Raw genomic sequence first — 23,668 nt, forward strand, 5'->3', positions numbered from 1 at the left:
TACTCATTTGATTCCCATACTATAAATATCTCCTGAAATGTTACATCACCTTTTTTTTTTGCCTTGCATTAGCATAAGGCATAGCCTGGATTCTGGAATTACTTCCAGTAATCTCAACTCTATTTGCTATCTGTAAGCCCTTAAACAAACCACATTACCTCTCTGCCTCAATTTTCTAATTCTCAAAATAGGGACAATAATATTATTTATCTCATATTTGTTTTACAATTCTTGTGAGAATTTAATTAAGCAATGCACTATGCTGTGAATATAGCTAAGAAAGAACTCATTGTTTTTCTGTTATTACGGCATCTCTCAATGCTTTATAAAATTTTTGTTTGAAAACTGTTACTCCGACTTATTCCACAGAAAGTAATTGGATATAAGACAAAATTAAATTATTTTCTTTATTCAATATCTTCTTTCTCCTTACTTTGGCCTCTGGCTTTCCTTGGTCTTGGGGAAGTGCTTTTTGAGACTCAACTGTCACTTAGAGGATTCCTTCCCTTTCCATTGCAGTCCAGTCTATATTGGCGATGATGAAACCGTCTCCAATGTGGCCTCAGGAAAAGAAAGCTCACGTTGGCATTCCCAAGGCAACACAGCCTTAGCCAGCGACATTTTATAGTACTTCCATCTTCATTAATTCTGACGTCTTCTCCTTTATTGGATTTGTAGATAGGAGCTACAAATTCAAATCAGTTTGCCTCTAAAATCTGTTTTCTTTTCGTAACACCACAATAACAACAACAGCAACAATCTCACTAATAAAAAACTAACATTTACTGAATATTTACTTTGTACAGAAATCATACTAAATTTTTGCCCTGCACTATCTTATTTAATCCTAACCGTAAACCTACAAGAGTAGAACTTCACTGCTATGAATGAGAAAAATAAGGCCCAGGAGTGTGAAGTAAACTGCTCAAGGGCCCGCACGGGTAGGAGGTGGGAGAGCCTAGATTCAGATTCACTTATGGCTGACTCAGGAGTCCACACCTCTGGCCCCTCTGTGCTGCTGTGACATTTTCAGACATCTTTTTGCCCTTTGATGATTAGAACAATATCATTTATAGCAACAAATTGAGAAAAGCTAAGGCTTGTAGGCTTTTTGGTTTCTGTGCGTAAATATAGCATCATAACAAGATGGCAGCAGGTTCAGGGCCATTCATTCATGTCCCGAAAGCTTAGCAAACACCAGTGAAGAATGACCAGAGGCAAGGAAGTTTATGTTCAGATAAACAAGGTAGATTTGTTTCCCCTCTGAGAGGCCTGAGGGGCTGAATAAGATCTCACAGGTGGGTTTTCTTCATTCTCGTTCTCTCTGGCAAGACAACTTGAAACAACCCATACATTTCTCTCATTACAAATCTCTCTTAGCTTAAAATTTTTGCTTCAAAATTTGTACTACCCAAGAAGCATTTCCTCATCCAAAACAGACTGGCATCATGCACACTGCCATGGAACACTCAAGTGACATTCTTTTCTGTGAATGTGATTATAAACTGAAAATTGTGCACGAGGTGGGGAGAGCTCTTGGATCCTCCCCGAGAACGAGCTTTGAGGTGGGCCCTGGTAGCTTGTGGAAAGAGACGTGATGATGAAGAAGTAACTGCAAAGTAGTTGAGGCAGAACCAAGCCTGTTGGCTACTTTCCGGTCATCAAAACATCATCTAGGCTTATAAATCTCCTGCCACTGGGGCTACTAGGGAAAGGGATAAAGGAACTGAAAGGAACAATCATGACAACCCTGCAGGAACAAATCTGAGAATGTTTTGAGATCGTGGCTCCCTCTCCAGGTAAATATTCAATAAAGATACCCATGGCATGAGGGTGTGCGGGGGTGGAGCGTATGTGGGTGTGGGGTGGGGTGAAAGTGCTTTGTGGTGTTCCAGGCAAATTGATTGAAGTCGCACACATGCTGGAGACCCAGTACAGAAACCAGTAAAGTGGTCTCTGCCTCCCTGGCACATGCCAGGAGAATAAAAAACACACGGTGACTATAGTCCTCTCCTTGTCCATACAGTGACAATAGAGCAATGCTTAAAAATATCTAATGATAGCAGCATACAGGCAGTGTGTACAAATTGCAAGCCAAAAACACAGGTGACCAAAAATTACTTCATTTTTATATCAGAATTTTGTTTCTATTAAGATTTTCCTTTCTAATAAGCAGTGTAAACTTGATATCAGTCAATCATATTTTTTTTCCCTCTTCCCCTAGGGTTGCATCTAAATTTTGAGAGAAGCTAATGGAAATGCCAAGACATTGGATGGGGGTGAAGTTGGGGGTAGCTTAGGTGTCTGTTCTGAGTTGTCTTTTACCAATGCCATATTAAGTGGAAATGTCCATTCCAGCCTTTCAGAAGCGCTATGTGTTCACCGATGGCCATTGATCACCATTTCCATGTTACTCTCACGTATGTGTGAGTCACCTCTGCTCCCTGCCATTACCTCCTCAATAAGCTACCTATAAACAAGTCATTCTCTGAAGCTCTGCTTTCAGGAGAAACTAAGTTTAGACAGATCTTTAAAAATAAAAATTTCAGAGCTTGAGCAGGACCTTTGTTTAGCTATGGGGATCAGCATTAAGAGGGACATGGCTTAATACTTGCTCTTTCTCATACTCTCGGCTCAAGACAACACAATTGGAAAGGGGTGATATTGGTAGTAGAATGAACAAATGGAACTTTTATTTTAGTTTTATTATTACAGTAAGTCTGTATAACAAACTATTCCAAGACTCAGTGGCTTACGACAGCAAGCATTTATTCTTATACAAGTTGACAAGGTGACAAGTTCAGCTTATTTAGTCTGCACTCATCAGGATAGCTCTGCTTCATGCTGTGAGCTGGCTGGGCTTGGTTCCAGAATGTGGATTTGGCTTCGATCTGCTCCATACATATCTATTCTGGAAACCAGGTTGAAGGGGCAGTAGCTCTTGGGGCATACTCTTCTCGTAGTACTGGATTACTGAAAAGCAAGAGCCAAGCTGAATTGTACAAGCACATTTGAGGCCCTTGCTTGCATCACATTCATTAATATTCCATTGGCCAAAGCAAATTGCATAGTCAAGCTCAACATCAAAGGTCCAGGGAAGTAGACTCCGTCCACAGCAGCAGAGGGAACAGAGCGGCTAATCCCAGCTATCATGTGCATTAATGCTATGGCCTTGCAAATTACAAGGCAGTTAGAAAAACATTTCTCTTCCTCCTCATGGGTTTAAATTCATATTTAAGAATTAATGTTTATTCTTGGGACATGTGTATATATTTATGTTTGTACTCACAGCCTGCACAAAGTTAATCCCATAGTTACCAAATGAATATTCAAAAGAGGACAGAGACTGTCAATGGATGAATGAATAAAGAAATAGTGAGATATATATCTATATGAAAAATGATATTGGTAGTTTAATAGGGATTGCATTGAATCTGTAGATCACTTTGGGTAGTATAGACATTTTAACGATGTTGATTCTTCCGATCCATGAGCATGGTATGGTTTTCCACCTGTTTACGTGCTCTGCGATTTCCTTCTTCAGTGTTTCATAGTTCTCCCTGTAGAGGTCTTTTACCTCCTTAGTTAAATGTATTCCTAGGTACTTTATTTTCTTTGTTGCTATCGTGAAGGGTATTGAGTCTTTGATTTGGTTCTCAGTTTGACTATTATTGGCATATATGAATGCCTCTGATTTGTGTGTATCGATTTTGTATCCTGAGACTCTACTGAATTCATTTATCAATTCCAGGAGTCTCTTGGTTGAATCCTTGGGTTTTCTAGATATAATATCACATCATCAGCAAAGAGTGGGAGTTTGATCTCTTCTGTCCCTATTTGGACACCCTTGATTCTGCTCTCTTGCCTGATTTCTCTCACAAGGACTTCCAGCACTATGTTGAATAGCAGTGGAGACAGTGGGCAACCTTGTCTGGTTCCAGTTCTAAGTGGGAAGGCTTAAAATATTATTCATCCTTAAAAAGGAGACCCTGACACTTGCAACAACACAGATGAACCTAGAGGACATTACGCTAAGTGAAATAAGCCAAACACGGACAGAAAAATACTGCGTAATCTTATAGAAAAAGAAAATAGAATAGTGGTTGCCAGGGGAGGGGAGCAATGGGGAAAAACTGGGGAGATGTAGGTCAATGCAGTTATGTACGATAAATAAGTCTAGAGATAATGTATAGCATGAGCAATATAGTTGATAAAAAAGTATTGTATACTGGAAATTTGCCTAGAGAATAGTGTTTAGGTACTTTTACCATTAAAAAAAAAAAAGAAGAAGAAGGTAACTAAGTGAGGGAATGGATATATTAATTTGCTTGACTGTAGTAATCATTTTGCTATGTATGTATACATCACAACCTCATGTTGTACACTTTAAATATATATACTCAATAAATCGATGAATTAATCAATAAAAAGAAAAGAGACATACCTTCAACCCTTCCTGATGGAAAGACTTTGACGATGTCTGGGCATGGAGGACAAAACCCTCTTAAAACAGCCCTGTAATTTCTGAAAGATCATTCTAGTTTGACTGAATGGCTATGACTTAGGAGGAAGGAATGGAGTCTGGGGAAAAACCAGTCCCCAAGGGGAGAAAGGTCAGGTTTTTAAATGGTGGGTGGAGATTCCAGGGATGAAGGTTTGAAGTGAGAGGGAAAAGTGAGCCTGAGGACAGGAGATCAAAGTTGGTACTTGGGAGATTCTGAGGATTAGCTGCTATACTCTGTTCTATAAACTAAGTCATGGTGAACTTTCAGGAATCATTTTTCTTACGTATGATAAATCCTTTTAGCTTTTTTAATTTTTTTCCCCTCAACATTTCAGTGAAGGCTCAGTCACACAACTTTGTGTGTTGTTGAGAAAGTAAAAACTGGGCTAAAGAGAAAAATAAAACATACCTTATTCAGGTACAGTTTTAAATTGCTTCCTAGAAAGCCCATCTTCCTTAAAAGGAGTTAACTTTTTAATGTAAACTTTCAACTTTTTTTTTTATAGTCCATTCGGGAAACATAGTAAGAGAGGGAGATCCTGTTTTTATTGGAAACATAAACTTTTTTCTTTTTGACTTAGTGAGAAACCATTTATTCTTCTGATTTATAAGCATATTTTACAGATTCTGGTTAATACATCAGGTGTATAACGTGAGAGTTCCCTTAAGAATGCTAAGACCACACATGTTAAACTCAGCTACACATTGTATTAGGCTACTAGACAAATGTCACTTTTAATATCACAACACATACATATTATATATTTTTTTCATTGACAGAGGAACGTGCCTTTCAAAAATATTTTATTGGATGAAACTTTCTTATTCTCAGGAAAACTTTTGGTTCTTTAATACAATTTATTATGCCTTTTAAAATTCTGTTTGATAAAAGCATTGGTATATTATAAACACCTGTAAAGAAAATATAGCTTAAAATTCCAAGGGAAATATTATATAAGTTTCCTCTTTTACATTTTCACAAAAATCCACACAGGCACTAAGAAAGACTGACAAAACTGTTTTATGTCTGAACAATATACTCCAGGTTGGAAACATTCAAACATGATTTTACTTAAATATTAAAGCTTCTCGAGAGTGAACCTTTGGCTACAACCCAATGAGTTGGTTGGGGTTTTAACCTGGAAAAGATACTATTAGGAAGAATTAAAAAGAAAGCTTCATACATTTAGCCCTAGATTAGGAGTGGGAAAAGGATGAGTTCTAATACCAACTCTTTTATTTATTACCACTTATTGGCTTCTCTGTGCCTTAGTTTTTGTTTTTTAGTTGAAAATTAATCTAATAACCCTCTGATCCTTTTCAGCTTTAATACTTTTTGATGTGCTGCAATATTAAAAATTCTGTCCAACACTTTACATCAAACAACATGTGAAACTTCCAAGGACAGAGAGATATGAGATGTATTTTAGGAGAACAGTCTCTACATATCACAGCTATTACTCTCGAAATACCCTCATTCTGCACAAATTCGAACAGTAGAATTGCAAGTGAAAGTTTGTCTTACCAACTACACTTCAAGTCAAAGTGAGAAACAGACTAGTATTCTCAGCCTGAACCAGTTCAATGCCATCAGTGGCCTTATCAAGTTCAGACTTCGTGAAAGAATTGCAAACAGCAAATTCAATGGGAGAAAGTCAACAATTGTAGGTGGCTGGCACCTACGTGGGCATGTTGAAAGAGGGAAGCTAGGAGGTTGGCAATGAATGAATTAGTATAAGTGAGCATCCATCCAGGTGGGGTGAGATTAAATGAATATGTCAAACTAGATTTCAGAGGTATTTTGGGGGTCTAAAATACCTTTTTTTTTTTGGTCTATAAATGCATCCTAATTGGATCCTAGCAAACTTTCATAATTATTATCATAGAGACCCTGCCTAACAGAAGTTGAGGGTAGTTTTTTTCCTAATGAAATTACACTTTGCACACATTCATTTAGTGCAATAATGAGTCACAGGGCCATTGTGAGTAGCACGGAGCAGGGTGCCATGGGGACCTGGAGCTCAAGTCTAATCAGGCAGCTGTTACTCAGCTCCCGCCAACTGTTGCCATGAGGGAAGATGGGTCTGAGAATCAGGTTTTATGTGAAATCTCACATTTTCAATAATCACTCACGTTTTTAAAACATTCTGTATATCAAACAAAATCTACCTGAGAGACAAAATAAGGTCTGTGGGCTGCCAGTTCCATCTTTTGATTTGAAGCTTGGAAGCAATTTGATGAGAATTTGGACACCACCAGCTCTAGGTTTTGGAGGAGATCTTTTAGTATCAAAGAATGAACATTCAGTTTTCAAAGATCCAGAACAACTTGTTCTAATGAACACAATTTGAAAAACAAAAACAAAAACAAAACCTGTCATCGGTTTTCCCTATTAGGAATATTTTCCTGTTATTACATCAGTTTTCCATGTGATGATGAGTGATTTCCTGTTATTATTGTTAAAAAAAATTTATAACTAGGAATTTTCCAGATCTAAGTTTTTTTTCTGAGAAAATGGTATAACGTAGTTCTCTCAATATTTAGTTTGTGGACAAGAAAGGAGATAGGTAAGGAAAAACCTTCAGAAGAAGGGGAACTAACTACAGGAAGAGACCAGGACACGGAGTGTGAGCCGCAGCTGCCTTTGAGGCCATGGACGCCTCTGCATGGCACACCAATCAGAGAAGAATGTCCAAACCAGAACATGCAGATTTCACAATCTTTTTCTAGATCTAAATAATCCAGCTCTCCCCCATATGATGAGACTGCGACTCTGGGAACGAGCAGTACTTTGGAGTAGAAAGGCTTTAAGAATAGGTCTAATTGTGCACTCTTTCATTAGAGACTTTCCAAATGCTTTCTTGGTATCAAAATTTGAAGAACCACATGGCAAAGACAGGGAACAAGCTACGGAAAGTTTTTTTCTCTCTCTCATTCTTTGTAGATTACTTTACCAAATTCATTGATTGCCCAGGTTTTGCCTTTGCATTTGAGAAATTAAATGGGCTCGAGGAGGTGTTCTAATGTAGTGTGAGGGCAGTGTGTCCACTGTGACTCCACAAAGAACAAAACACTTCACTTTAGTAGGTAGGAAAGATGTGTTTTGAGAGATGTGTTATGATTGGTGCTGGAAGTTAGGTTTCCTACTTGAGCTCATCCCCTTCAAATGTACAGTTTGGGGAGAAAAGGAAAGGTACCATAAAGGATATTATAAGCATAGGAATCAATGACAAAACAAGCACTTCAGACACAGGCAAAATCTAAGGATAAGGAAGAAGCATGAATATTTCCAACTTGGGACCACACACATATTTTAATTTTCCTCATTCAGAATGTCCACCAGAGCCTGAAGCAGCCGGTCATCTCTGTGCTTGTAAGGTTTTGTGTTATAGAAAACATCAACGTAGTCATTATACAGACTGTCCTCAGAGTTTTTAAGCTGAGAAGGATTGTTCAGCTTTTCCAGGGCTTCGTAGAAGTTTTCATAAGGGATGTTGAGCTTTGCACTTGGGGACTTCTTTGGTGATTGCTTTGGCGGCAAGTTTTTGCTGAAAGCACTCTGTAGGAGTCGCAGCATGGCCTGGGAAGGGGCTCCCTCCGCCAGCTCATCCCTTCTGCCTTCCACGTTGCCGCTACTGGGGCTTTGGGACACCAGGGGCTTCTCGTTGGGTTCCTCTTGTTTGGGTTGCTCCTAAAACACAAAATGCCACCCACAAAGGAAAGAAGACTCATTACTCATGGCCAGGTGAGCTAGCTGCAATGCTAGCACCTGCCCACTGCTGCCCCTGGAGAGGCAAAGTGGGGAGCCCAGAGAACGTGAAGCTGGGGGCACATGGATGTGGGTCTCAACCCTCACTTGCCTACTTACTGAAGTACTTTTGACAACCATTTTAATCTACCTTAACTTCGCCTGCAAAGTAGTAACAAGAACACCCCCATTTCCGGTGGTTTTGAAGACTGAACGAGAGAGTCCAGGTAAATGCTCGGTATGTGTAAGTTTCCTTCACTTGTCAGTGTCCTATGGTGGAATCCAGTTTGGGAAGAAGAGGATATTAAAATATTTAACAACTCTTAACAGAAGACTCCCACCAGGTGCTATAGTATGGGAACAGATTCCTGGAGGTGCTTACTCTGCCAGAACTACCCTTTTAGCCCCTGGGTGGCCAGGGGAGAGACTGAGGTGGTGGGCTGGGGAGGAGGAAACAGCAGAGCTCAGGAAGCCACTCTTGGTCAACTGCTATGGAAGTATTTCGATGTCCTGGTAAGTACCCCTTAAGGAATACCAGCGGGAGAAACACTCCTAAGGTTAACCCACTTCCCAGACTGTGAAGAAGAGGCCCTGGGACTCAAGCCCTGGAGGGAAGCCACCATGTAGAATATGAATGGGGCCAGAATCTGAGCTGAAGCCTCCCCATGGTTAGTTTATACATTTCTTGAATAAATACCTTTATCTTCCAAAACACCCAGCACAGGCCAGACCTATTTAGGGCAGGCCATTCTGGAAATTCTGAACACCTGCCTGCGACCTCAGAGGCACTGTGCTAGAGGCTGAGGAATACAGGGATAAAGAAAGTGAGGTTTCTTCCCCCCACTCATCTGATAGGCAGAAGCCAGCAGCTCCAGTAGCCTGAGACCCGGGAATGTGAATGACTTACTTTAGCTATTCTCTCACATGTTCTGAGAGAAATTGTGGTTCTATAGCTCTCCTCAGTGTTACCAAGAAACGTCAGTTAAAGAATTAGGAAAGGGAAGCCTACATGATTTTGCCACCTGAGCCTAGTTTTCCTTACTGCAAAATGGACATACTAACATCTGTCTTTCCTACATTATAAGGATTATAGGTTAAATGAGATAATGTGGAAAGTGCTTAAAAATTAAGTGTAATGCAAGTGTTAGACATATGTGATTATGCATAAAGTCATTTTTCTTTTCAATTTGGTATCTGTCATAAATGGAGAAAATTTTTGTTAGGGGATTTAATAATTTGAATTCATTAATTCTAATTTCTAAATTCTGAATAAAAGAACAAATAAAAAAATAAGGTTTCATCCTACGGAAAATAAACAGTTCACCACTACCACTCCTTTTCCTCCCCGTCTGTGTTTGACTTACTCCCTGTCTGGAAGTTAGGTGCAGCTTCACTCACTACATTGTCTACAGTTCAAAAGAGAGCATGCCAAGAACAGAGCCACACAGACCTCCCCCAGATCCGCCATCTTCTCCACCCCTCTCCTGTCATTCTGGACCGTGTTGTAGGATGTGTACACACGAGGCTGGTTCATGTGCTCTGGCTGAGAAGATGTCCCATGCAAAATCAGCTTCCAGTTCACAATCCTTCCTTCATTTTGCATTCTTCCAGACTAATGAATAAGCATACATATATTTTAGTGTGTGTTTTCAATAACATAAAACAAACTCATTCCAAATATCTAAAAAGGATTTCATAGTGAAAATCTAATTTTCAGGTTCCATGCATTTCATGTGTAGAGAGCTATGTCAAAAGAAATCGTTGGATTCATTCTTGCTATAAAAATCGACAGTTTGTGGGTTCAACAATTTAAAAGCTGATTGCTTCATAATCAAGCATTTAATTAAAAAATCAAAACTCTCTAAATAAATCTTCTTTTCCATACTGGATGTGTTATTGAAAAGCCAACTGTACCTTGCATAAATAAAATTATATTTCCCAATTATCAACTTATAGAAACATTTCATTGGGAAAATGTCAATCTCTATACAATATTATAAATAAACTCCAGTATTAATCAGCCCGTACAAATTATATACTTATGGAAAGAATAATTTTCAGAGACTCAATAATTATGTTATAAATAATATGCTAAAATCTAAAATATTTTTTAAAAATCTGAAAGTGTAGGGTCAGATTTAGCAAACTTGATATAAAATAATCCCATGTTGGTAAATAGGTTTGCTTAGTTTCCTGGTGATGAAATTGAGTTAAAGCATAGAGTTCACCTTCAAGAATAGGACAACCCACTGAGAACATTTTCTTGCTCTATCTATAAGAGCGGGACTTTTTACAACTTCCATTTCTAAATCACAACTTTAGCAGTGTTTAAAAGAACGCTATCCTTAGACAAAAAGAAAAATGACTATAGAATTTGTATTAATTTAATTGACATCTTTAAGAATTTAAAGTAATTTCTTTTTAAAAAGTTATCTAGGCATTGAAATCTACACCGCTGATATTTATCACACTTTCTCTCCGAAGAATTCAAAGCCAAAACACTATTATTTTATATTCTAACCTATAGAGAATGCTAGAGAAATGATGCAAAACTAAATAATTCATTTATTTTGGCTTTTTGCTCACACATTTTTACTCTGTCTTTTCAGTTTTGCAACTGTGTGTTAAAATTACAGAGGGGTGTCAAAGTGTGTTAGTAAATAGCAAAAGGAAAATGAGAAATGCTTTTTGATTTGTTTCATGATTAAAACTGGTAAAAAAAAAAAAAAAGAGTCATATTAAATAAGATATTTTGCCTACCATTAAGCTACTTCGAAATAGCCACTGCAGAATAATTGTAAGAATGCCTTCATGAAACTCCAGCAGAGTGTTAAACCAAAGCTGGTCTGAGCATTTGACTGTCTTTGTTAATATGGTTATTTTGGTGCCTGAATAGGTCATGTGGCTGGCTGCATTCGGACGTGGGGAAAACAGGATTCATCCCATAGTCGGTCACATTGTTAATCAGTATATCTTTTTTTCCCTTCTATAGATATGGTTATACAGATCATACAGATCATAATCAATGATCTGAATAACCAAGCCAGCAGGGTTTGAACACTATCTTTCTCTCTTACTTCTACTAAGGAGTTGTATAGTTCTTTAGGGCCCTAATTAATGACAAAAATCAACCTTAAAGGTGCTTCAAAGTGTTTAAAAGTAAGCTTGTGTTTCTTCATCCTCTCATCTATACTTACCATGTCTGTAATTTGCAAAGTCCAGGTACCTATAGGGTTCTCTCCCCATGTGTGAACAGACATGAAGTCCCAATTCTTAAAGCCATTAGGAGATGTATCCCGCTCTCTTTCAGCCAACAGTACAGTGCTAGTTCCTATTTTCATGCAACAAACACAAGATAATGAATGTCCTAACAGCTCTGATAGTAAGATACACTGTAACATCTGATAATTGAAAATGAAAACTGGGAGGAATTAGTCCTAATTTTCCCTTTTAGTGTAAGACCAGGAAAGAGACATTCACAAGGGAAAAAATGATGCTTTTATCTACAGTACTTAGCATATTGCCTGGCATTTAATAGTAAATAATATTATTTTCCTCAATAAATATTGTGGAAAAAATAAATAATGAACATGTTGACTAAAGGTTATTGGAATGAGAACTACATTTACAAGTTGGATTAAAGAAGAAAGTCAAAGATCTTAAATACATTTTAGTGGAACTATGATTTTAAAGTGTAAGAGGAAATCTTGAAAATTGAATAGGTGCCTGAATCTGTAATCATTTAATTTGTTTAATTGATACATTATCTAGTTATTAATAATTATCATTAATTATTTAATTAATCAATGATTATTAATTCAGTGATCTCTTGTCCCATAAAAACTACTACTAAGAGTAGCTCTAAAATTTTTCAAGTCCAAACCCTATATAGATCAATAAATAATATTCCTTTGTAAGTGAAAGGTTTAAGTGAACTGTAGGTCTATGAATGAAAAAAGCCTTTTCACTAATATTTCAGGCCAATTCCAAAACACCTAGAAAACATAACTCCAAAATTAACATAGCCTACTCCAAACTTCTAAAAATTCATATTCTAGAAGAAGATCATAGAGAATGCTCATCTTTCTTCAAATATCTGAATTAGTCAGTGGAGTCCTAAAACATAAGAGTATTGGAGCAGATCCACCTGGTTGGATTGTGGTTTATGGTTCACAAGCCCTTTCCCATCCACTATCTCATCTGAATTAGTACCCTCTCAGGAAAGGGCAAAAGTCCAGATGTCATATCATATGGCCTTATTCATATTATTATGGTCAATTTTTTAGTCTTCTCAACCTTTTCTTACAGATCAGAATTCCAAATTTTCAACTGACTCCTTGGATATTGCAAATATACCTGTTAGTTTCATTAATTAATTGTCAGAGTAACTTTCACTAACATGCTACCTGAAAGAAAAGAAGGATAGATCAGTAACCTGGAAAAGCGAACACAGTTTGAAAACGCGTGACTCCGGGAAAGTTTATTAATCGGTATTATTTGAATGGGCCTCACTCACTCTCAGCTTATCTAAGGACCAGTGGGAATGAGCAGGACAGAGGAAGATCTGATACCAAGAAAAAGTAAAAGTGAGCATGGTTTTTTATAATTTGAAAATATCTATTAGTCCTATAAATAAAAACAATCAGTGATTTGAAATCATTCAATTTACACTTAAAAATTTAAACAAATGATTTAGAAGAATTTTTTTTTTTTTTTTTTTTTTTTTTAATTTACCAGCTGCAGAAGTAAGTGTGACATGAAGGTCTCCTCTACGGGAATACTCGATTGTTGCTTCAAATTGCACATGCTCCAGGGACTTGATAGCGTTTTCTTGGCCTTCACAAGCTCTTGTTGGAATTTCAATGATAACTTCTCCATTAGCTTTCAGAGCTCTAAATACATTAAATAATGAGCATTGAATAAAGTATATGTCTTCTTCCTTGCATTTTATGCACATATATATATACATATATATATATATCAGTCTCGACTAGATACCCAGCTAAGCTTGTTGCCATTCCCTGTTACTAGTAAAACTCAATTCAGGATTCAGTATAAATTAATTTTAGCACATAAGAAAATGGTAAGGAACACAAATACTTAAACACAATGCTATTTGTTGTGGAATTGAATCCAGGTAGCTGTGTTTTGGACCTAGCAAAGTTTCTTTTGAGAAAAAATGATTTTGTCTATAAGGCCTTCCTAAGGCATGCCCCTAAGCCTCCCACCCACCCTTAGGTATTTTGTGTGAGTGAGTCTTCAGTATTATTAGGTTGTCTTGATAAAAATAACAAAACACACACTGGGCACAGTGGCTTGTGCCCGTGGTCCCAGATACTTGAGAGGCCAAGATAGTAGGATTGCTTGAGATCAGGAGTTCAAGATCAGCCTGAGCAACACAGCAAGACCCTGTCTCAAAAGAAAGAGAAAGAGAATGAGAGAGAGAGAGAGAGAGAGAGAACGAAAGAGATAAAGGGAAAGAAAGAAAGAAACATAGCAAATTTTGCTTCTGTGGCTGGATGTGGTGTACCAGAGGTGGTCTATGTAAAAGCAGCATGATAAAGGATTCTTCACGGAAGAAAAGTCATGAGTCACATAGCACTGTGGCACGAAGCAAGGCTATTTTAAAAGTAAGTCTTGGGTAATACTGGTTGGCAAGTACTGCATTTCATCAATCCTAAGATGAATTTTTAGAAATAGTTTAACATTGAATTTAAAATGAATCTTAAAACTGATGGTTGGTCACAGCTTGATTGGCAATGTTTTTCTTACATAAAACAGTGGTGTACCTTGGACTTGATGCTATGTGGTAGGTGGGCTGCAAGAGGAAAATGCAAATATGCTAGCATGAGTTATAGCTTTTTGGTCTCTCACTGATTCTCCATGGAGACCCACAGAGAACACTGGCAACCTCTATCTCCATCTACTTCAGAACAGTAGGTGAGAAAAAAATTAGGCAGAGTGGTAAACACCGAAATCAAATTGTGCCATGGGCAAATGTTTGCTTAAGATTCCTGAAGACATTTACCTGGGCTCAAAGTCATTGTCCTTTACGACACACTCTTTCTTCTCGGGCACGCTGCTCCAAGTCCTGGGATCAGCTAAATCCACCAGAGCTTTGGCATTTAGCAAGCCAAATCCAAACCGACTGTTCACCATCAAGCCTGCTCCGTTCTTTTTCCATCCAGGGTTATTGGCCAGTGGGTCATACTCAGAGGTCCAGACAACCAGGTGCTGCATGTCTCGCCAGGTGAGATTTGGGCTGGAGGGGAAGTTGACCCAAAGCATCTTTCAGGGACAAAATGAAGTTTCTTTACAAAACCAAGTGCTAACAATAAGCGTCTCCATTCAGGGATTATGAAGGGCCTTTTGCAACTGTACTTATATTGTTCTAGTATCTATTACTATTGGTATGTCTTTTCATTCAAAACTCAAAATACAGTACTGAAAACTTCTCACATATAAGTTAAGCTTTTACTATGAGTAAAATTCAATCCTCAGCATTATAGAAGTGTAAACTTTGTCCCTGATTTCTAGTTACGTTTAACCGGAGCAAAAATTTTAAACGACAACACTTTCTTTGTACCTTCCAGTCTTATGCTGCCCATGAAAAGCCTTAGCACTTTCGGCATTATGAACCCACAGATGAGGCCTTGACTTCCTTCGTAGGAAGAGCTAGATTTGAAAGACACTGGCTGGCTACCCACTTGTAAACACGCTTTGCTTTTTTTCTTTATATGTCAAAATTGTCAAGAAACTTAGTTATGTGAGCTCACTCTTGCAAGGGGCTATGCTAAATACTGTGGGAATATTCAAGGAGGTGATTCTTTACACCTTTACAATCCATTAAAAATAAGTCTTTTTATAGCTATAATATATCTGTTGAATGCTGTGTTCATAGCTTAATGTATTGTGGGAGTTTAGAGGAGAAAAAATCCTCATGGAATGAAAAGATCTAGGGAGCCTTTGCTGGGGAGAAATATTTGAGCTGAACTTTGAAGGGTGGGTAGAATGTTGAGAGGTGCAGATAGAAAAGGGGGATGAGGCCACTGGAGCCAAGCGCCAGGGTGGGACAGCACAGGTGCAGCCAGGTGACAGTCTGGTTCGCTGGAGCAGGGAAGGGACAATGAGGAATACGGAGCCAGAGTCATGAGAGTCTTGAATGCTGGAAAGGGAGCTTATGCTTTATCCACTGGGCAATGGGGATCATCAAGGATTTTTGAGAAAGGAAATGGTAAAATCAAAAGTGTTTTAGTAAGATTAATTGAGCAACAATATAAAGATGAATTGGAGATGTAAGGCATTGTTGGATGTATTATAATATGATGAGGCCTCTCTATTTAAAATTTCAATTCTCATCTATATAAAAATAAATAATGGCGATATGGCATCCCTTTGGTTCTCCTGGAGAGAGTTGGAACCCATTCTATTAAGTGAAGTATCCCAAGAATGGAAAAATAAGCACCACATGTACTCACCAGCAAACTGGTTTCCCTGAGTGCACATTTGGGAATAACACCAATTGGGTATCGGACAGAGGTCGGGGCTGGGGGGAAGGGATGGGTGTATGCCTACATGATGAGTGCAATGTGCACTGCCTGGGGAATGAACACGCTTGAAGCTCAGACTCGGGGGGATGGGGGGGCATGGGCAATATATATAACCTGAACTTTTGTACCCCCATAATGAGCTGAAATTAAAAAAAATATTTCAACCATAAAAAAATAAAATAAAATAAAATTTCAATTCTCCCCACATGCTCCCGAGCTGTCTTATCCTGCTATAGATGTATACGTATTTTCTTCTTCCGTGTTATTTATCACCTCCTAACATACTGAGGAATTCATTTGTATTGTGTAATCTTAACATCTGTCACCCTTGTTTGAATCTAGCCATGAGATGCGGTGAGATCTTTGCCTGTCTTGTTCTCTGATGTGTGCCAAGCACCCAGAAGAAAGCTAGGCACAGGGTATGTGCTCAGTAAATATTGCTTGGTTCAATGATTGAATGTGCCTACGTGTAACTAGCCCCAAATATGATTTTAAAGCTTATTGCTCTCAGTCATTAGTCAGATTCTTTCACAATCTCAAGCTTTTCCTTGACTTTGAGACCTGCCTTGTTCCCCTGAAGACAATCAAGCATTATTTAATAAGTAAATGCCCAAGTATTTACTCCTCAAGCTTCCTATCTTATCATTAGGTTGGAGAACAATTGTCAGGGGAATCTGCCTTCTCTCCAGAGCCCATAGTGTGCTGGTTAAACAATCCCCTGGTGACAAGAAAGGGGCATTGTACATTCCTAAACACTGGGGAGTCCCTCTAGTAGTTAAAAACCTGGGTGTGATTTTTCAGGCCTGACCATAGGTGATTACAGAGGCCTTACCCTACCGTCCTGGGTGGGTGGGCCACATGGGGGGCAGCTGCCCTCCCCACACAGATAGGGTGCAGAGCTGTGCATCGCAGCCTCTGAGGGGTGTTGCAGTCCCGGCCTCAGGACCACTCCTCCTCACCCACTGCAATGCTCTTCCCACATTCACATTTCTGTGTCTCTTTGAGGTGTTGAGCAGAGGTCTTAAGACATCTCTGCCTAGGCCTCCTTACGGAGGGAGGAGGGGGAAGCATGAAGACACCTTTCCCTACTCTGACTCAATACTATTCCCAGCCTTTGCCCTCACCACTCCCCCTCCCTCACCCTCCACCCCAGAGTCCACAAAACTGCCAGAGTCTTTTGTTCAGGGCTCCCTGGACAGTGAGGCAGCCCTCGTGTCTGTGCTGAGCCACGTAACTTTCCATGGGGGAAAATGGAACAGGGCAAGCTGGTATTTTCTCTGGTTTTAGACTCTTCCTTTATCATAGCAGTAAGTGATTAAAGGCTTAACTGTTTCATTTTTGGCTTGTCGCTTTAATGAGCTACTGTAACACCTGACAGCTCAGCTCAGCTCCTGACAACTTGTCACTTCCCCCCAGAGTGTGGCTGTGGCCAATGGAGGCCTTAGGAGGACTCCACTTCAGGGGTTCTCAGTGGGTCCCAAGTCGCTTGCATCACGATCACCTGGCATATTTGTAAATAATAAAAATTCCTGAGCCCCACCCCAACCCCACTCATCAAAATATCTGAGGGTAGGGCATGATTTTTATACTTACTCTTGGGAAAAAAAAAAAAAAAACCCTGTCTAGCCAGTTCTATGTTACAGTGAAATAACAAGAGTTGGTAGAAAGGTTGCAAGCATATGACCAATCTAGACAATTATAAATCATTTCAAATCATGGGGTCAGAATATGGAGCAATAGAAAGCACATTTTAACTGTATTCTACTCCCAAAGTCCCGTGTGACCTTAGGCAAGTCTCTTTGTCTCTCTGGGCCTGAGCTGACTCATGTATGATACAAGAGGATTGATGCGACAATTTCCAGGAGTCCTTGTTATTCAGCCCTTCTATCTGCCTATTATCAGAAATAGCTCTTTGTAGACCTTGTTTCCTTTTTGGCCAGCCCACATCCAGGAATCATTAACTGAGCAGAAATGGCTATTTTCTCAATGCAGAAACTAAGTCTGTCCTACAGAGCATTTTATCGGAGTGCTTGCTTCCTTGTGGTCTTTTAAAAGGATTTAGGTAAAAGCCTCTTATCAAGGTGTTCAATGGGCAGAACCAGTTTCCCATTTGGATGATGAGTGTACACAGGTGTGTCTATCAAGGTAGGGTGAGGAAGGGTACTGAGGAGGCGTAAGGCCATGTGCTGATAATCATGCTAATCATATACAAAACGTACACTTTCTATATATCAATAGTAGAGCACTTATTTTATATTTAGTTGCAGGTTTCATTTTTTTAATTTTCTTTTCTCTAGTCTTTGCAAAATATTCAAGGAGCTTCATTGTCATACAATTAGGAAAATTAAACCTATTTTCCTAACAGTTATTCTTCACTTGCGTGCTTGCATTTCATAAATGAAAACGAGCTGCTAACAATAGTGCAACTCATTCCTGACAGCCTCCCTTTGTTAATTAGTGCTCAACAGCATCTGCAATAATTAAATTTTTTAGAACTGCATTGGGTTGCTAATCAAAGCTATGTTTATAAAAAATAAAGGTTATGGAATTAAACACTGAAATTAAACATTGCTTCCAATTAGAAGAGATGTAGGTAAAGTCATCTGGAAACAAATTCTAGAGTTAAAAGTCTACCTGGTTCAGCTGCTGATAATCTTAAATGAGCCTAGATCTTGAAGATTTTCTAGTTTGGGTTTTCCAACATTTCATAACCCATTGAGTCGAGGATGTTTTTGTTGTGTTTTTTTTTCCCCCCAAAGGTTTCATGCAGCATTGAAAGTCCATTTCTCTTTCTCCAGACTTTAATAAAAACAGAAGATTGGTTCATCTGTTTCTTTCATGTCTCCAAAGGTATGAAGGTATGATGGTTCACTTAAGAATTTTTCTCCCCTATTAAAAGTTTTTCTAATTCTTTTGATCTCTCCTGAGAAGACTGAGGTCTGCCAGCTTCTGTAGGTATGCTTACTACATAAAAATAATAGTGCCACAGGCATTTATGCAAGAAATTCCTTTCTTTCTTACTCTTAGTATATTTACCTCCAAGATATGCCTAGTAACTACCCTAATGGGTACCTTCACAGTCACAGCTAGATGAGATTGGAGAAAATTCCAGTTGTAAAAGTAACTCTTTAGAATAGTTGTTTCTCAGACTTTGGTGAAGGTACTACCAGCATTAAAGAGTGCCTGGGATGCTTGTTAAAAGTGGGGAATTCCTAGGCTGCACACCAGAAACTTCTGAATCTGAGTTGCTGGCAAGGGGACCTGAGACTCTGCATAGTCACTAAACTCCCCAGGTGACTACCATGTATGCTGGTGTTTCAGAAACGTTGTTTTAGGGAAGGAAAATATTCCTCTGTACATATTTCAGCCAGAAACCACTCTTTCTCTTTCCCTTTTCTCTTCCCACCCCCAACACGCTAGCTATATCACATTCAATGCAGCATATTAGGTAGTCTGCTTGTGACAGGAAACTTATGAGGAACTCATAAATACATGTTCATTTATCTGCCTCAACCTTCGTAACCCTTAACCTTTATTGGAGGGGATGACAGGCTGCCATTCAACAGTTTCTCTCCCTCTCAGGGCTGGGTGAGGCTGAATAGTGTAGTTGCCTGATAGAACTGGCTTTGGCGTCAGGGAAACCTGACTTTGAATCTCCTTGTGAGATCCTGGCTACATTTCTCAACCTCTCTAAGCCTCAATTTATTCATTTATAAAATGCAACTAAGGATTTCTATGTCATAAGAATGTTGTAAGGGTTAGAATTAGTATGATATATACAGAGGTTAGCTCAGTGTTGGGCCTGTAGGAAGAACCTAATAAGTATTGGATGTCATTATTCCTGATAGGTTTAGTCAAGAGTTTTTCAGCCTCCATAGTTGTTTCTTGAGGATGGCACATGGTTAAATGATTCTCTCAGTCATGTGTGTCCGGGGATAAAGCTTGATTACATTTGTAGAAATTCTGGCATTCAACCTTGGTGTACAATAGTGTTCAGAAAACTGTCCAATTGAGAACAGACATCTCAATAATCTCTATGTACTTTGGTAGCAAGGACATAAATGTTAAAGATAGATCAATCATATCCATCTCACTGATAAATTGAATCAACATGAAGGGAATAAAATTTTTATGATAAACTCCTGGGAGGTTATAGACTCTTAAAACTGAGAATCTGCTGGAACCTACAAACCATTCACAAGAAAAATGCCATGCACACACTTATAAGGAATTCTGCATTTAGCTGCAAAGAGAGTCATGGACCCCTCAGAAATCATCTGTGTATTTCATAGCAATGGAGCCCCTGCTGTAGAAATAGTCCACCAGAGACTGAGATTAATGAGGCTAGATCATTCTTAGATCATTTTCTCCTTGTGTATACTGAAAAAGAAGGTTTGAAGTTTTAGAAACCAGGGATTACACTTTTAAAATTTCAATTCTTATGTGAAATTGGCATTACATCTGCTCATCTAGATGGCTATTTCTACTATATTGGCTATTAGACAAGGATGGGCCAGGCATGGCCAGTTACATTTACATGCATCTCACAGTTGTTGGGTAGAGAAGAAAGGCTCTAGACTTAAAATTTTTAAGGTGGTTTTCTTTAAACATATCCTTGGGGCCAAGAGTATCTTGAAATCATAAATATTATAAGCCTGTTTCATAGGGTCCTATAATCCACAGGACCCTACTTCCTTGTAGTACAGATCTTTCACCAACAGATACTCTAACATGAATACAGATTATCTGTATGTGCTGACATCTTCAACTTCAACTTTGAGAATCTTATAAAGAGAAGAAGTTGGAGAAGAATGGTCTGATTTGACTTCTTCATTTTATAGATGGAAAGATTAAGCCCCATATATAAATTAACTTGCCTAAGGCCACATAGGTAGTGGTATAGCTAGCTAGAACTTGAAGCCAGGTATTCCCTGCAACATTTACTGTTTGGACTGTTTTTCTTGAAGTTCATTTGGATCTACTGATGCCAGTCTTAGCTTGTGTTCATAGATTTTGTCCCTCATCCATCCCCTTCTTAGTATGAGTGAACTCAGATTCTGAACTTAGCTTTTCTGTTGGAACCAAAATCTATTTCTAATGGAGCACCTGGATTTCCTTCTTCCCTTACTGAACATGTTGCCAGCCCCTCCAAGTAGTTGGACTCTTGGTAAGAGCCTTGCTAGGCCTGTCTTGCTTAGCGACCTTGGCCACATCATAGCTGAGATACCCAGGAACTATCTCTCGTCTCCATAGGAAGCTCTCCCTGGACAAAGGCTCAGCAACTTCAGGGCTTTTCCAGTTGTGGTAAAGGCCAACATGTTCTACTCTTCCATTATTGTGAACCTAGTCTACTGAACGTGCCGTGAAGGGACTGCTTTGTGCTGTCTCTAGAGAATATGTACTTTCTTCTAGGATAATCTCCTTATTAGGAAGGATAATAGTCATTTACAAGTTTAATTACTTCTTCTAATGTGCAAACATAGCACCTGACTTGACATTTAAAGATTTGCTGTCACCATACAACATCGGAAAGCAGGAATGAGGACAATAAAAAGCTGTGGATATGCAGTGTGACACAGTTAATTTTTTCCCTCTGTGTTAAGTATTGGACTATTGGTAAGTATTATAAGGAAAAAAATGTTGTTAAATCTTTTTTTAACATCATACGCCGAAATAAATTCTGGGGGAATTTACAATTTAAATATGGTAACGGAATCATAAAAATAAACATATAAATAAATGTTTGTATAATTTGGGGTTGTCAAGATTTTTCTGACCGTAAAAACAAAGGAAGAGGCCTTAAAGACACAGACCGACAAACATAACTATATATATGTACTCGAACCTCATTTCATTAAAAATTATGCATAAAAAATCAAAAGGTAAATGTCAAACTGATAAAGCATCAATAGCTTTTCTGAATCAAGGCCATAAAACAAAATCCAGGCCATAAAGAAGCAATCACAGAACACAAATGGCCAAAGGATATAAAATGGTGAGCTTCATTAGTAATGAAATAAAAGCATATTAAAACGAGCTACGATTTTCACCTATCAATACAGCAAACATTTTAAAAGATAGTAATGGTAGTTTTGGCAAGGGTTTTGGAAATTGGCACTTTCATACGGCACTCCTGGTGGGAATATAAAATGGTATAGTCTTTAAAGGCAGCAACTTGTGAATATGTCTCAAAATCATTAAAACACACCTGACCTTTGGCCCAGAAATTCCAATTCTGAGTATTTATCCTGAGGACATTATAAGAGATGACAACCTATATTCATGGGTAAGGATGTGTAAACATGATTAGGTGACTTTAATAAAATTTGCATTTATGCAATGGAATACTATGAACAGATAAAAATTCTGTCTTTGAATTTCATGTCCCCTCTCATGATTATATCAGCTCCAGGATGAGGCTTGTCTAGTCTGAAAAAAGGATTTTTAGAAACTCATTCCTAACACTGCCCACGGGAAACTATTCGGACAAAATCGTGCCTGATGGGAATAAACAGAAGTGAGAAGAACTCACAGCTGAGTGGGAACAGGATTGAGGGGAGACATGAGTTTTTAAAGGTCAAGGAACAGTCACTTAAACATGAGCAAGTACTTTAAAAATATTACAGGGTGGATTAAAAATCAAATTACAAAATAATGCATATTTTACGTTCCCAATTTTGTAAGATGTGTGTGTATTAAATTTACATTGAGATGTTGACAATAATTATCTCAAAAGTGGCAGGAAGAGAGCTTATGATTATTATTCTTTTGCAGTTTTCCAAAATTTCACCTGTAACCACGTATTCGGAAGAAAACATGTGGCATTCAAAAGGAGAATCAGCCTTAGCAACGGTGATTAGGAGCTTTCTGGGCCTTACTTTGCTTCCAGGGCCAGAGCGAAGATGCCAGCAGCCAGCGGTGCCGAGGCCGAGGTGCCTGTGTGGGTCTCGGTGCAGTCGTTGTGCAGGTCAGCGCTCGTCTGGGCGGCAGCAAGGAGAGAAAGGCGGGAGGACGCGTGAGGAGTGTGAGCCTGCCCCTGGGGGTTAACCGGTCCAAGGGCCGCATCCGCTATGACCAGGAAACTCAGCTGATTCGATTCCCTACTTTCTCCTCTAAACCACGGGCGGATGTTTGCCATCTGCTGATATTTTAGTTCACTCTCCTCTATGTGCAACTTGTCTATAATTCTGGCAACAAGACGCCTTTTCTGGGGATGAAATACTCCCACTATGAATATTTTCTCTTCTGAGATTCCCAAACGAAATGCTGTCTATAAAAAAAGAACTGTTTAAAAATCACTGTGAATCATGCTGGCCCATTAATCATCAGGTCCATTGTGTTTGGTCTGGCATATTTAGAAATTCTGCCTCAGACAAAATTCCCTTTTGCCTTTAGATTGACATGTGGCTGCCTCTTCAGCACGAGAATGCAAAGCCAGCCTGGTCTTAGCCACTGGAACTACTTGCACAAAATTTGCTTAGTGTGTGGTTTGCACTCACTGTTCACTAGATTGGATGCCCATGAGCTAGTGTCCGCATCTGTACTTTGATGAAAATGGTAGGTTTTTCAAATGAAAACTGTGCTGGAATGAGTTCTGGGTTCAAATTCTGAAACTGCTACTTATGAGCTATGTCCCATGGGCAAGTCATTTGGTTTCCCCATCTGTAAAAAGAGATGTACATTTGCTGACTCATATTCTGAGGTTTAAATGAGATCCTGTCTGTGAAAGTATTTTTACATAAGATTATTGCACGCAAGGAATTACCCAGGCTCACTTTAGGGTAATGAAGAGGTTGCTGAGATGAAGGAATAAACCAGAAAGACTTCCAATCGGGACCACAGCGCTGCTGGTTGAATGGGCAGTTG

General features: G+C 38.8%; 1 protein-coding gene across 1 annotated transcript in view; it reads right to left on the reverse strand.

The window, feature by feature from the left end:
* Positions 1–7,786: 7,786 nt before the first annotated feature.
* PCSK1 (proprotein convertase subtilisin/kexin type 1) overlaps positions 7,787–23,668 on the reverse strand; it is a 38,106-nt gene continuing 22,224 nt past the window's right edge. Inside the window, exons 9-14 of the mRNA XM_069492190.1 lie at positions 22,681–22,781; positions 14,281–14,514; positions 12,987–13,144; positions 11,450–11,583; positions 9,703–9,864; positions 7,787–8,195 (exon numbers count right to left, since the gene is read on the reverse strand). Coding sequence (XP_069348291.1) covers positions 7,818–8,195; positions 9,703–9,864; positions 11,450–11,583; positions 12,987–13,144; positions 14,281–14,514; positions 22,681–22,781 — 1,167 coding nt within the window. The 3' untranslated portion in view covers positions 7,787–7,817. The remainder of the gene's footprint in view (positions 8,196–9,702; positions 9,865–11,449; positions 11,584–12,986; positions 13,145–14,280; positions 14,515–22,680; positions 22,782–23,668) is intronic.

This window comes from Eulemur rufifrons, chromosome 17 (genome assembly GCF_041146395.1).
Source record: "Eulemur rufifrons isolate Redbay chromosome 17, OSU_ERuf_1, whole genome shotgun sequence".
Lineage (NCBI taxonomy): Eukaryota > Metazoa > Chordata > Mammalia > Primates > Lemuridae > Eulemur > Eulemur rufifrons.